Here is a 15497-nt window from a genome sequence, read left to right as displayed (position 1 = left end):
TTGCAGGTAAAACATTATCAGCTGCAAACACTAGCTTCCTCTGCATACAAAAAGAATAGGGCTTTATTTGTCCAAGATACACAAGACCTTGAACAACTTTATCTAACTGAACTTAGCCCTGATTCGAGTAGAAGGTTTTACCAGACGAGGTCCCTAAGTTATTCTACAATACTTGCATTACAGCCCCCTTCTACGATCAGATAGGTGTAGGATGAGTAACACTGATAATTAAAATCCAAATCAGTCCATGTGCTAACTGTGGAAACTGATTAAAGTTGTTTTCTCTGACTTTCCATGGAAAGAACTCCAATGTGTTTTCTTTAGGAGGAAAAAACCCTCAGTGATGTCCCAGGTCACATCCCCATGACATGCAGTCCAGGTTGTTTTCTCATTAAAATCCTCTTTCAGAAGAAAATATTTGATTTATTTTTAAATAGCAGCAGCATTCCTATATGGTTTCACTTAATCTTTTGTTCAGGTATGGATTTTAGTCTAGGTGCTACTGAGGAGCCTTCACATGCTACGTTCTGAAGCTAAGCTTTTTGTATTTGTATAAATAATTCAAGTAGCCTTAGTAGAATTGCCAAATTGATCAAGGCCTCCAAAAATCATAGTCTGAATATAAAGATAGTTTGACTAGGATTATTTTGTTTTCAATTCTGACTTCTGAGGCTCCATTGTACAGCCAGGTTCCACCTGCAAGCACTTTCCCATGACACTGGATGACACAAGAATAATACCCATTACAAAAGCAAGGTACATAAATTTAGATAATTTAAAATAAATGGTGAGATTCTTGTAAATTGTGCTGCTGGCACTTTATGTTGATGTTCATAGCGTGCAATATATGTATGTCACTGCTATATGATAAACTCACAAGATTTAGCAGGTTTAAAGCAGAGACACCCCAGTCTGTTGGTATGACAGTTTTCCCTTTACTAATACTTCTGCCAGCAAAGCCAGTTCACAGACTGCTCATGTTGCTTGTTCCTCTCCCTGCTTGCTCCCTGCAGCAGTCCCAGCTCCCCCTAGCATCATTAATTCATCCGTTTGTGATGCTGTGCTCTAGGCCAGACCAGTACATTTGAATCACATGCATAGACTTGCAGTCTGAGGGTGACTGGGGCCTGAGGTAGAGCAGGAGTAAGTTTGTTAAAAGATCTGCTTAAGATCTAGTGCAGGCTGCAGTTAAATATTCAGAAGTGCTGCTCAGGCAGTTGTCATTTCTCCCCACCCACTGAGACCACTCTTTTCCTGCCCTGGAACAGCTCTCCATGAAGCATTTGTGCAGTCAATAATTAAAGCGGGAAAGGTGACCACCCAAGTCAGCAGGGCTGCCAGAAAGTTATTTATCCCAAGATCTTTTTATACAATTTAACAGGCAACTGAATCAACATAACGGAATAGAAATCCGTGCTAAGAGAGCATACAGACCTTTTAATCCCAGCTTGCTTACAGAAAAATCAATATGCTGAGCTACATGTAATTTTTACACTCTGTCTGGTACTCTGGTTCCAGTTATTTGCTTACTTTTTGCACCAGAAATCACAAAGGCACACACAAGATTCCAACATGTATCATCTCGCTGAGTAATGGAATACACCTTATCTCTAAATCTACACATTTTTATTAGTTAAATTAATGAATGAATTTCAAAGCAATATGTATTGCACTCAGAAATAACAACATAACTGACTATTATGTTAACATGCTAACGTTGAAGAACTGCCAGTACTCAGATTCTGTACGTAAAGACCAACAAAAAGCGGTGTGCAGTTTTGCTATTAACAAAATACATCCTGAGTGCAAAACCCAGTAATAACATGCATCTGTTTGGACCATCGCAATTAGGCCTTTGGCTCGAGGAGGGCTTCACAGCTCACAGATGCTCTGCTTTTCCCTTACCTTGCTGCTGAGCAGGAAGCTGCACAGTCTGCTGCAGCAGGAGCCTGCAGAGTGCAGCCAGGCAGCTCCTGGCTGCAACCTCTTTACACAGCTGTGAGCCTGATTAGAAAAATGGAAAGGTGGTAGAAGCCCTCTTATGTCTTCATTATCTCATCAAGGTGTAACCATACTGACCTGACCATGGCAGCCTCTGATCTCCACCAGAAGGAGCTGAGTCAGCTTTGGCAATTAGCTCCCCATTGCTTATCTGCTGATAGGGAACATGTCCGAACCAACTGTTCCTTGTAAACAAGCATGGATGGACATATTCAAGTTCAAACTCCACACACTTATTCTACATTTTCCTGTAGGTCACAGCACATTCATAATTTCTCTGGGCATTTTCTATGCTTTAACTTCATGTCATATGCACAAGTTAGAAAAGAACACAAGCGTGAATAGCAAGTTACTTGAATCAGTTTGTCACTGGTTAACACAAGCTTTTTCCCAAATATATGTAGGCAGAATAAAAGATGACAGCATACCAAAAAGTGACAGTGTTCACAAAGAATCATACACCTTCGCAATGAAAGTGGGGGCATGTTTTTCTCCTCCCAACAATCGAGCTATTGTGGAAACTTCACCACCTTTTTCACAGCCTCCAGTTCTTTATGTCTGAAAAATAGCATAACAAGCCTTGTGGTGAAGGCTTCCCATCTGAAGGTATCTTGGTAATAGCTTTTGTTATGTTTAATATGCAGCTGCTGTTTTATTATAAGCTTCCCTCAATTAGGTTATTTTTCTCTCTTTTTTTTTTTTTAAAAGAAAGATGCATAGATTTAAGAAAAAGACCCTCTAAAATGATAAAATATCAATTTATAGTGTTACAAAAATTTTGATATGCCTCACAACTGTGGGGTTTGTTTACTGTTAAAGCAACGTATGTAGCACTCCTATAAGTATGTACCCCAAGCAGAATGGAAGTACTAATTAGGAAGGAAGTGCCCTTTCCCATCTTGATAGCTCTTTTGCAATCACATTAACTCCCTCTGAAGGCCAGACTTTAAGATATTACTAATATTTGAAATTCATGTATATAAATTAATACTGGCATAAATGCTGAGTACACCCAGGAATGCTAAATTCCCTGGAGGCATTCAGTCTCCTTTCAGATCAGCCAAAGTAAGAGTTGCAAGCTCATTTGTTGATAAGAAAAGCACAAGACTGTAAAGTGGGTCACATACACTTATCAGGCAATAGGATACTTGGCTACACATCAAGTTATGTGAAATTAATAGTAGTGGCCATGAAAATTACCACTTTCAGCACATAGCTGTTATTTAATTACATCTTCTCCTCTTTAAAAGGCTCAGCATTTTAATATCAGCTTTGTTGGAACTCTTCTGTGAAAATAAACACAGTCAACTTTAATGTTTTGGGAGAACAGTAATGGTCATTATGGCATAGGTCCTGCATATTGTCTCACTTTGACAGCATTCTCTTTAAAATACTAAGACAAGGATATTATAGAAATGTATTAGCTTTTCTGAGGATTTATCTAGTAACTAAACAACCTAAATTTTTTCCTGTATTGCTATTTATGAAGAGATACATAGTTTTATTTAGTATGTGAAGGGATACCATGGAATTTCTATATTGGCTCTACATTCAGGAGAGAAACAGTTACATAGGATGTAGAATAAGGTAATTTTTATAGCTGTTTACCTACTGGGTATATTCCAAAGAGGTAGGATGAAATTATTGCACCACTAATGTAAAAGTCCAGAAGACAGAATATATAAACAAGCACATGCACACACAAAATTGCTCATCTAAAAAACTGACCAGAAATAGTTTGCCATTACAGATATTTACATGTAGTTTTTCTATAACGTCTCTATACCTGTTCCTCTATAGCCACTGTTATTTACTCCTTATTTTCTGCCAATGGCTGCTTTTACAGAAGTATAGTTTTCTTTTTATTAAAGCAATACAATAACAGCACGTAACCCACACTGGAAAGAAAATGACTGTGAAAAAGACTCTCTAGCTAAAATCATAGCACAATTGTGATTCTAACACCACAGGTTGATGATTATCTTTGTGAATCTGAAGTAGAAGAGTGCAGGTTACACTAGACAAACCCGCTCCTTTGTTGCAACTGCGTTATGACCCAGATTTTATTCTCAGCTACAGTACTGTATCTTCTCTGAAAATTATAGACTTGGTGCAATTATTTCTTAAATTGAATGCAAAAGTTAGAAGAAATTTCAAGGTGGGAGGAGATAATGCCACATTCACTACACTGTGAATGTGTTATTCCTATATTCATTAACAGAAAGATAAACAAAAATGAAAAGCACACTGCTTATCATCACTTGTTTGAGCATCTTAAGTCCACATAATAGAGCCATATCGTCATATCTATGAGTCTCAATAGTTAATAAATATGCAAGTCATATGCTTTAAAAAAAAAAAAAAAAAATGTTTTTAATAGAGCATTTTTTTTATCTTTAATTTTAAGCATACAGCCTTGCCTCTCCTTTTGATTTTTGAGTACTGTCTACCTGCAAGGGTATAATTACCTCCTACTTAAGTAGATCCATCAAAGATCATAAAAATGCTGCTGACTGCCACACACCTTGAAATTTCTCCCCAAATACCAATACCTGCAACACAAATTTACTTTCCATGTCTCCCCCCACCCTGGGCACCAACATGGCCGCCTCAGGTTCTCCCACAGCCGCACCCTTGTAGAACTCTCACCTCAGCTCCTCCAACAGCTCTGGAGGCCACCACCACAGGAGCAGGGTCCCCAGGATGAAGCTTTTGGCCATTTTGATGATGTGACCAGCCAGCATGGGGTGGCTACTGCTCAGTGAGCAGCTGAGGAGGCCCCTGGCCTTTCACAGGGTGAGCCATCAAGGTGAGGAGGCAGAAGAAGCCACCTTCCTGTGAAGAGGTGGGACAGGACAGTGCCAGCACTGGGAGCACAAGGCAGTGTCCGCCATCTCTGAGCAGACCCCAGAAAGAATACCTGCCAGAGGTAGGGTGTTTGGGGACTGTTGATACAGTCCCAGAGGAAGCAGGGTGGCTTGAGGTGTAACCCTGAGGCACTGCTGACAGGAGGACACCTGCAGCACCCACTCAAGTTGCTGCCATTCCCCTCCCGCCCTTTCTGTCACCCACAGGCCCCTGGGAGAGGCAAGACCCGGCCCGCAGCTGTGGTGGGCTGCAGGTGCCTTCCCTTCAGCTGGTGGAAGAATCACCCCAGCTGCCCTTACCCCTACAGTGATTTGAATCTGAGCCCTGGTCCAAGGTGATTTTCCAGCTCCCATCTGAATACAGAGTGAACGAGTGGTGACAGGATGCCGTGTATCACTGAGCACGAGGCACCTACATTTCCCTGCAGCACGCGTGAAGAGCAAGTTGATACCACAGTTTCAGGGAGCTGTAGGATCAAGCCTTCACCAGCATTTAGCTGCCTCTGTATGTGGCTTTTGGTTATCGGCAGATGTACCAGTACCTGTGAAAGCTTTCCAGCTCAGGGGAAGAGGGAGCAAGCTCAGTGAAGTTGTGCTTTTGCATTTGCCACAGGGCAAAAGGATTTAGCTGCTGCACTCCCACCTGTATGCCACATAACACAGGCAGGTTTCACCATCTCTGCTTATACCTTTCCATTCCACACAACTGAGGGCAAAATATTTCCTTCACAGAGATGCAAGGAAGATTAATTTGCTAGTATTTGTTGCAACTAGCAAGCCTGAATGTGTATGGAATCACCTGCTCCCCTGCTCCCTGTTCAACGTTTTTCATTTACATGGTAATTGTGTTTTAGGAACACGTTCTCTTTTGCAAGACATTTCACATTGTTGTGACTCCTTTGATTTCAACATACATTTTTGGAGTCAGTGGTGTAGTGTATCGGAAAGGAATTAAATGATTTGTTCTGCTATATAGAGCATTTTTGCTAAAAAATAAAAAAAAAAGAATAATAATAAAATATAATTGTAGGCAGTCATATCAATTTCCTTCCGTTTTCTCAGTTGCTACAAACTGAGAAAATACACTTCTTCCTTTCTAATTCTTGATATTTTTCCCTTACAAAGGTGGTCCTGGGTCTGGCAAAGGCAGCCAATGTGAACAGTTAGTGAAGAAGTATGGATTTACTCACCTGTCCACTGGTGACCTTCTCCAAAATGAGTTATCGTCATTATCAGAGAGAAGTAAATTGATCAAAGACATCATGGAATGTGGTGAACCTGTGCCAGGAGTAAGCTACAGTTTTATCTGTGGTCATAATTGTTAAGAGCAACGGTAGTATGTAGATGGTCTAAAAGGGTGGAAATAAGAGGTTATTCCTATTTAAGGAAAATGAATCTGCAACTTGAGGGAGAAGTTTCCTCATTGCCAGATCTGTGGCACTTCTTTTCCCTTTCTGTGCCAGTAGTCGTTTACATTTCAGACTTCCATACACAATATAGATTACTCAAGAAATACAGTGAGACAGATGCTGTACTATACATTGTGGAATGTAAGAATAAGTACAGGAAATAGAAACTATGTCCATTTTATAGCTTTGCGTTTCGAATTCAGAGCTGGTTCTCCTGGCAGCAGCTCTAATTTACAATACCTGCAGTGTTTCCCTGCAGAGCTGGCTAACATCCCAGAGTAGCTGGACTGCAGTTTAATGGAGACTATGAAGACAGTCTGTTGTTCAGCTGGACTTGACTTTCACATGGCAGGTCTGCAGCCTGACCTCTTGATGGGTCTTCAGCAAGTGCAGTTAGATCATAGTATGTGCTTGCTAATGAAATATACTGGAAGTGCTGCTCACGGGAAAATAAAAGCTATGCTGAGACTTGATTTTGATTGCTTTGCTCTTCAGTGTGTTTGATCAGAGGGGGTGTCTTATCCCATTCCATGTAATATAATTATATCAATGACAGAACTAAATGCAATCAGATTAGAAAATGCAGCAGCACTGCCCCCAAAGTTTCACAGATATTAACATTAATTTTGAAACTATGAAATATCCCCAGCTATCCAGAGCATACTTTGGAAACTCTTGGATGGGTTGCAACAGTAAATTTGTGTAGCATGTGCAGGTACCAAAGAAAAACATCTGCATTTGCAGGACCTGCTTTTAGCAAAACAGATCAGAGTGGTTCTCAAGGGCATAGAACTAACATTGGTGTAACAAATACAGGTACCAGACTTTCTTATTAATTAATCAAGTAACTTCCTTTCTTTCCAATGCAGGGTATTGTCCTAGAGCTACTGAAGGAAGCCATGGTTGGCCATTTAGGGGACACAAAAGGATTTCTGATCGACGGTTATCCCCGGGAGATGAAAGAAGCAAAAGAGTTTGAGAGCAAGGTGACGATGTCGTTGTAATTCTGTTACTACTCCTATTAAGATACTTCTGGTGCTGCTAGGGTCTCCAGCTTCAGTGGATTGCAACAGGGTTTTTTTGTAAAAAGACAACCCAACATCCCAAAAATAGTTTTGGTGCTGATCACTGAGACTTTGGCACCCCATTAATATAGTGATTATAGCTTTTGCCCTTGCCTATGCAGACAGTAAAGGCTTATTTTAGCTAGATTTTTTATAAAAACTAGGAGCAATTCTCATTTAGTGAAAATTACCATTTTTAGAATGAGTTTTCGAATCCTATTGGATGGGTGCAACACTTCTCATGAAAATATCATCAGGCACTATATGGTGGAGGTACTTTAAGGTCTGTGTCACCACAATTAATACCTCTTACCATTGAGCCAGCTCTGCTAAAACTTGCTGCCACTTTGAATCAGTAAACAGATTAAATTTTTGTCATGAGTAACAGGTGATATAACCATAAAAAGAGTGTTTTGCAAGTGATTGTGTGGCAGTTTTGAGAGTTATTGATTTCCTCAGTATGTGCTAAGACTTACTTAGAAATCTCAGCTGTCCATTTCTCAATCTGCAGAAAATACTCTGTATAAAACCCATGAATGGATTTACCAGGGCTTGTAAGAAAGGAAGTGTTGAATTAAGGGAAATAGTTAACTACATGTTCTATCAAATTACACTTCTCAAATGTCCTATACATGCTTGAAGGGTAATAAAGCTTTAATGAATCATCTATTTTCTCTCTGAAAACTGCTGCTTTATTTAGCTGATTAACAAAAAAGCCTATCAAGACTTACAGACACCATCAGAAACTAGAAAAAATAATGGGCATTAGGAGTTGGTAGAGAAGCCATTCGCAGAAATGTTGGCCTATTAGTTCCTTTACTAAATTGCCACAGACTATTAAAAAGACATTAGAGATTTCTCTTGTAAATTACTCTTGGAAATCAGTGTGTCTTGGACTGTGGCATTGCCAGGAAAACAGGTCTTAATCCAGTGCAAAAGCAGAGCCCCTTTCAGTTCTCATAGACACAATTGCAGCAAAAGATCTTGTAGTCCTGAATCTTCTTTGGCATTTGGAGTAAAATACAAGGACCCCAAGTGATAACTTCGAAATTTCTAAGTCATACCTCTTCTGAATCGGTGCTTCCACTCGGCTTTTGCAAGGTGAATTTGGCTGCTCAGAAATTCTATGAAGTTTTTTTAAATGACTCATTATTGAGATAATGCTCTGCAATTCTTTCTAAATGGTGGTCAGAAGTTCTTCCTATGCTGTAATTGAATGAAATGAGGTGGACATAGACTGTATAAATTAATGGTGGCAAAAAGTGTGTATGAATAATACTACATATCTACGTGGTGTGCAAAAAACGTAATTGTTAACAAAGAGCTGTTCTATTTAGAAGACTTTAAGAATAGTGCTTATATTTAAAAGATTGACAGCCCTAACTAGAATTGGGTATATAGAAACGGTTTATTCTCCATCACGTTTTGCCCAAATCCTTTCTGTGATATAACTGAACTTTTTACTAGCCATAATTCCAGAGAAGCAAAAGTCCACATCTCTCTTTGTTCCCTCCATGATCTTCCTGCGATATGTGAGAAGTAGAAAACGATATTAAAGTGCAAGTTCCACTTTACCAGATTGAGTAGCTTTTTTATGTTGTAAGACATCCAATAAAATAGACTAAAGACACAATACATTATAATTGTTTAACTTCCTCCAGATGTCCCACAAAATGTATTTTTTAAGGTAAATTGTGTCAATAAAACAATAAAACAGTAATTTAAAAAAAAAAAAAAAAACTAATAAAAATTGCTGTGAATCTGATAGGGTCATTACTTTTACATTTTGCAGTTGTTAACATTTAAGAATGGCATTTCTGTAATGTTTTGAAGTCAGGAGAATACAGATGCTGAAACTTTTAAGAGAACCATGTTGATTTGTCAATAGCAAATCAGACCTCCGCGGGTGGGGGGGGGGGGGAAAGACAGGCGGAGGTGGGGGGGAGGCAGAATAATTTCTCACAATCTTAGTTCAATTAGACCAAAAGGGCATTTGTTCATATCATTGATTAAGCCCACATCTGTTTTTAACATGATTTAAGTCTCTGCAATTTTAAAACTGCCTCGTTGGCTTTTCAAATCCAACTGCTGCTGCTAATGACATTAATGTTTTCTCATCTGCATGGAAAAAATGCTTGGAAAAAAGCCTATCATTGAACTGTCCAGGATAATCCCTTAGATTCAGCTGTCTCTTAGAAAGTCATTAAAGTAGTAGAAAGGTCAACACAATGCAATCATCCCCCATCAAAGCTACAAGGCCTAGTATGAAATATTTACCTTCAGAATATTTCATTCTATAAAGAATGCAAACTAGGCTAGCAACATCAGTTTCCATGTATCAGTCATTTAGATTGCCTTTGCTGTAGCCATGGAAAAAACATAAATATCTGATGGTCGCTAGTGTGAAGAACAGTTATCTTTTCTCAAGACTTTCTCACTTATTTCTATAAGATGTTCTGCAAATCCCTGCTGGAAGGAATGAGAAAAAGCCTGAGAGCATCATTGAAAGCTTCAATGTATAACTGCATGGAAAAATCTATTACATTATTTATTTCTGATCCTGTAACACATTTATTTTACTTGCTAGAGTGGAGTTTATCACTTAAGATTCAGACCAACAGTTGTTGCCTCAGATAAAACTTTGTGTCAGATAGAGCTGCGCCTGAGCAGGGCACATGACAGAGTGTATCACAAGATTCATTCCAAAAGACTTGCCTATTTATATCATCTTGGGGAAAGAATGATAGAGATTGGTTTTTAGAGCTTTTGGATCTCTCCTAAAATATTATCAGGAATATTTTGTTGTTTCTTGCATGTTATTTTTCACCCATAAAGTACCAAAGTATCTAATGTCAAATGCAGATAGAGACAATTACTTACTATATTTCCCAAAGCCTGAGAATAAAAATAGATAAATCCTTACTTATGTTCTTTATAGGAAAGGGCAGACCCTCCCTCAAGACTAGTTTGGCACTAGCCAAAAAGCACTAAGTGGTAGGCATCTCATAGAATTTGGAAATGATTCACCGATTTGAAAATGCAGTGTATATATCAAAACTTTCATTTATGCCATGGGTGGTAATGATGCAGAGTTACACTGCAAATATTGACATAAAATAATGTGTGACACAAAATAATTCACAGGACATACTCCTGTGAGTAAGTCCAATGACAAGCATTTGATGGTATTCCTGAGCCCATGTGTTGTTATTCATTTCTAGTTCAGGTGGGCACACTTTAATTTGGACATTTTCTTGGGTTTACTCTTGAAGCTCTAAGCTATAGTTTACTACTCCCTAAATTAAAAATATATTTTCATGGACTGAAAAAAACTAAAGGATAGAAGAATAATTGTGCCAAGCATACCATGAGTCCAGTGCTTTTTGCGTCAAGCTTTTATCAAACAATTACAAATGATGAATATATTGATGAGCTTCAGTCGAAGCAGCCAGAAGTTTTCGGATCCTATCTCATATTCTCTGTATGAGTAGAGTTCAATCAAGTCTTGATCCTAAGGACTAGGATTTCTAAATTCTGCTACAAAAAGAGGTGTTTGTTAGTAAGCATAATTTCTGCCTAAACAAATAAATAATTTGCTAATAATTTTCTTGATGATTCTTTCAGTAGCATTTCTTTTTAAAGTTATCCAAACAAAATAGGCTATGCCAGGCCACTGGTTTGCATACTTATTGTCTTTTCTTTTTTTTTTTTTCTAGATTGGAGAACCAAAACTTGTGTTTTGTCTGGACTGCTCTGCAGAAACCATGAGCAGTCGCCTTTTGATGAGAAGTCAGAGCAGTAAGCACTTTGACAGTGCTGAAACCATCAAGGAAGGAATCGAAAGCTATTACCAAGCAGCAAAACCTGTGATTTCATACTATGAAAAAAAGGCACAGTTATGCAAGGTAAATTGATTGACCTTTTGAATTAAATTATTGCTTTTTACTTCCATTATATAAGCAATATTCAGAAAATACCGACATGACACCATTTATGTACTGTATTAGTTGCCGCACGTCAGAGTTTGTTCTCATCTTCCACTTACCTGGTTTGTTTGAAAATTCTCAAATTTCTGAATTCCATGGTACAAGTAGAAAGAATAAAAACACAAATTTATCCTGATTCTGACAACATATTCTGAATCACTACCTCATCAGTATATTTTCTTGCTAAACGTTAATGCTGAAAAGCTTTTGTTTAGGTATTAGGATTTATTTCTCTATAAAGGCTTTCACAGTTAGGATGAAAGATTATATTAATCCAAAGCCCCTTAGTTACCTTTACACAGGTGACAGTGTATATCCTGAAATAAAACAGACCTGCACACAAGAAAGGTCTTTCAGCTGGTATAAATGACATAGTTATATTAATTTCAGTTAATTACTTCAGTTTACACCTGCTGAGGATGTGAAATTTAAAGCATTTCTTATATTCTCTGATCAATAATTTGCAGAGAGGCAAGACAAATTCCATCAATGCAATTAACTGGTGGATATGCTGGCAAATCTCTAATCTCATTTACATAGGATGTCTATATTCCTTTTTATATATTTTCTTCTCCATCATGGCAAATTGTGCCTCATCATCAGCTACAAACAGTGCCGGTCTCGCTGATCCTTCTCATCCTAAAAGTGAAAGAATCCAGTAATACTTTCTGGAATTATTCTGGGAGCTTCTTTCTAGAGGCTGTAGCAAGTACACAAACCACACGTGTTTTTAAGGCTGAAAAATGTGTTCAATTTTTCTTGAACACAGGTACTCCATATTGAAGTATTTACCTCATGGTCTTTTACTAAGCTCATAAAATACATATCTGCTGTCAAAGACATGAATCCATTATGGATTTAAGTAGAGAGACACCCCCTATCTCAACCCCCTGCCACCAAACACTTATGATGTAGACAAGTACGTGTTCAGCTGTTTATCAGCATTTGGAGAACACTGCCAAAATATTCAGCAAAGGTAGGCTTTTAAAATTAATCCTCCCAGATTTTCCTTGGTAACACCAGACAGTCTCAGGTAGAAGCCGCCAGCCCAGGTACCTGTACAGCAAGGAGCAGAAGTAAATGCAGTTTAGATTATTTATGGGAGAGGGAAGTGATTTATTTATTTTTTAACCAAGTGTTGTTGAACAATTGTGGGAATCTATTTTTAATTTCCACCTATAGTCAAATTGTAAAAGTAGGTCTAAGCACTTATTCACACAATGCAGTTGACTTCAACAGCTATATTGATCCAAATACTCCTCACCAGTTCTGCAGTGAGTACTGCTAGAATAAATAGAAATAAATAAATATATAAACAAACATTCAATTTTGGAAATGCACTAAATACTTTAAAATAAGTTTTTTGTTTGGTTGGTTGGGTTTTTTTTTGAAGGAATGCTTATATAGGAAATTTTTCTAGGTAATATTCCTGGATAAGTGGTCCCAAAGAGTTTAGTCATACAGTCTGACTTGGTGAATCACACAACAAAAATAGTGTCTGGCATCGTGGCATCCTTCCACTGCCCAGCCCTCCTTTGAGCAGAAGGTTGGACAAGATGACCCACTGAGGTTCATTCCAACCTGTGTTATCATTTGTAAATGCACATCTTTCAAACCTGTATATTATTTGGGTCAACAGTTGGAAGAATAAAGACAAAAAAAATTCAAATTAAGACTCGATCTACAGCTGTTTCCACATAACACAAAATGTGTTGATTGTGATAGGCAATATTTGCTTGAAGTTAAACTATGTGGAAAATTAAGAAAAAGTAGACATTTATGTTTACAGTTTTTAAACAATTTTAGCAGTGAATATGTTTAAGTGGCATGTGTTGAAGAAAGCTGAGAGTAATGGAAAAGTTTGCAGTTCCCAGGTTCCCTGGACATGGGGTTAGTTTCTTATTTATAGCAACATATTTTAGAGACTGCATAAGAATTGACATTAGCAGCCACTCTGACATTCTCTGAATGAAGAAAGAAAATTTGGGTCGAAAGCAAAAAGAATATCAGTAACACATCTAAATGCTTCCCGCACCCCCCCCCCCCCCCTTTTTTTCCCCCTTTTTTTGTTTTGTTTTGTTTTTGTTTTTGTTTTGTTTTTTGTTTTTTTTTTTTTTGTATTTTAGGCTAGGCTAAAATAGTTCTTGGTTTTTGTTATTTGTAATATCATATGCATACACTGAAGACTGAGTCTTTACCGTCAGTCTAACGTGTTTTTTTTTTTTTTTTTTTTTTTAATTGATTGATTTTATTTATAACACCAAATGTTTTCATCTTGAGGAATCTGTTCATTCCTAAGTGATTTTTATTACTGTCCACCACCGACCAGCACAGGCTGAAGATGTTAGATGTTATCATCCTATTTAGATGCCGCTGCCTCTGTAATTCTCCTCACTGAAGAAACTGTGTTATATGACAGGTAAAGTTAGCAAAGTGAATTCACAGGCATTGTTTTGAAGACCTCTCAAAAGAAAAGATTTCATCTGCATTCATAGAGTCTTTAAACTACTCCATGTGACTCCAGACAAGATGCTTTTGTACTCCCCTCAGGCAAAGCTGATGGGGTGTAACAGCTTTAGGGAAGTGAAGTCTTACCTGTTTACAGATCTAGCAGTGATCTATACAGGTCTAGCTGTGATCCCAGAACAAGCGACAGCCAAAGCATCTGAAGAGAATCTATATCTTTAGTTGCCTTCTTCTGGAAAGTTATATCCTGCCCAGGACTGTTTTTTCAAGAGAAGCAGCTCTTCAGGGGAGCACCCATGTGAGCTTTATGTCCCTTGACATTCCAGTCAGGCCCTTTCTTAGGAGTTGATGGAGGAGTTTCAAAGGAATTGATGTTGAGATTTTAAGAGGAATCTAATCCCACCTAACTGCCACGAAAATTCAGCATCAGACTTTTTTTGTCAGCTTTTTCCAATGTGTAACTTAAAGATGAACTGGTGTTTAATTGTATAAGTGACCATGTTTTACAGGTCTTAATTATAGCAGCCAGTCTCTGCTTTGCCACAGAGGAGAAAGTCAGAATTGTTGAACAGACTTATTTAACAACAAAATTGGTCTGTAATGTTGATATTATTTGATTTCTCCATCTTAAGTGTATTTAGAGCTGAGCAGTTTTCCGTGGACTGGGAACAGCACATGGCAATGGTGGTACATGTGTAACTTGTCCTATCCAGCCCAGAAGTTTTCAGTCCGGAAACAGGCAGGAGATTAAATATGCAAATGTAAAATTCAGACCTGGGCATAAGGCCAGCAAAGGGTTTGGTGTGGGAATTAAATGTCAGATGAGCACTCAGTGGAGGAGGAACTGGTCTGTTGTGCCGCATCAAGGTGTACTTGAGACCACAATGTCAAATTGGCTTGCTCATTCTCTGCACTGGAACAGGGATTACAGCACGGATGGCAGGAGCCTAATAAAGCCAACAGAGAGAAAAACTCAGGTCTGACCTAGCTTCCTCTGCAGTTATTGGGAATTCTTCTTTTTGCTTTATTTACACAGAAAAGATGAAGGTATATGGTTGTAACAGTGTTCCTTTTTTAATCAATGAGAATTTTATGACATTCTCTAAACCCAGAGTTACTGTGCATTGATGCATTAATAATTAACTAATACCGTACGTGGGAATGGAGCATTTCTCTGTTCTGCTGATCTCTGAACAAGAACAGTGACCCAACAGAGCTGCCAGAAGATCAGGACTCTGTCTGAAATTTCCCTTTGTACCAAGATTGCCTGTCAGTGTTGCTGCACAGCAGTGGAAGTGCGAGACATGCACAAAGGGTGGAACCTTTGGATGCAGATGAAATGTCTGTGAACCTGACAGGAATAAATAATGGTGATCCTTCCAGCTGCTCAGCTGAGATGAAGGACTGTGATATAACTCACAGAGATGTATTTACGGGGGAAGAGGAATTGGCAAAATGAAGGGCAAAGCATAACAGTGTCCTTTGTTCCCTTTTCTGCTAAGGCATTATGTTTCCAAATTGTGTTCTGGAAGACAAGGTAGCTGTAGCAGCAAGCTAGAAAATTTCCAATTTATTTAAAAAATAATCATGTTCTGGGGATATGGTTTAATGTTCCATAGTTGCTTTTATGGTCAGTTACAGAACATCCACCTGCTGTAATGACAGCAAGGAGGTGCTTTTTAAGAAAGAATTAACTGGAAATCT

General features: G+C 38.3%; 1 protein-coding gene and 1 long non-coding RNA gene across 2 annotated transcripts in view; one reads left to right on the top strand and one right to left on the bottom strand.

Annotated features, from left to right (window-relative positions):
* Nucleotides 1-5113, bottom strand: part of LOC118170774 — a 45268-nt gene extending 40155 nt beyond the window's left edge. Inside the window, exon 1 of the long non-coding RNA XR_004752878.1 lies at nucleotides 4651-5113. This is a non-coding gene — a long non-coding RNA (uncharacterized LOC118170774). The remainder of the gene's footprint in view (nucleotides 1-4650) is intronic.
* The window catches only part of AK5 (adenylate kinase 5), a 93749-nt gene that overhangs the window by 72729 nt on the left and 5523 nt on the right, over nucleotides 1-15497 (top strand). Inside the window, exons 11-13 of the mRNA XM_035333313.1 lie at nucleotides 5994-6157; nucleotides 7147-7263; nucleotides 11058-11246. Of these exons, the coding sequence (XP_035189204.1) occupies nucleotides 5994-6157; nucleotides 7147-7263; nucleotides 11058-11246 (470 nt within the window). The remainder of the gene's footprint in view (nucleotides 1-5993; nucleotides 6158-7146; nucleotides 7264-11057; nucleotides 11247-15497) is intronic.

This window comes from Oxyura jamaicensis, chromosome 8 (genome assembly GCF_011077185.1).
Source record: "Oxyura jamaicensis isolate SHBP4307 breed ruddy duck chromosome 8, BPBGC_Ojam_1.0, whole genome shotgun sequence".
Taxonomy (NCBI): Eukaryota; Metazoa; Chordata; class Aves; order Anseriformes; family Anatidae; genus Oxyura; species Oxyura jamaicensis.
The sequence above is the reverse complement of the archived record's forward strand: the minus strand, read 5'-3'. Positions and strand labels throughout refer to the sequence as shown.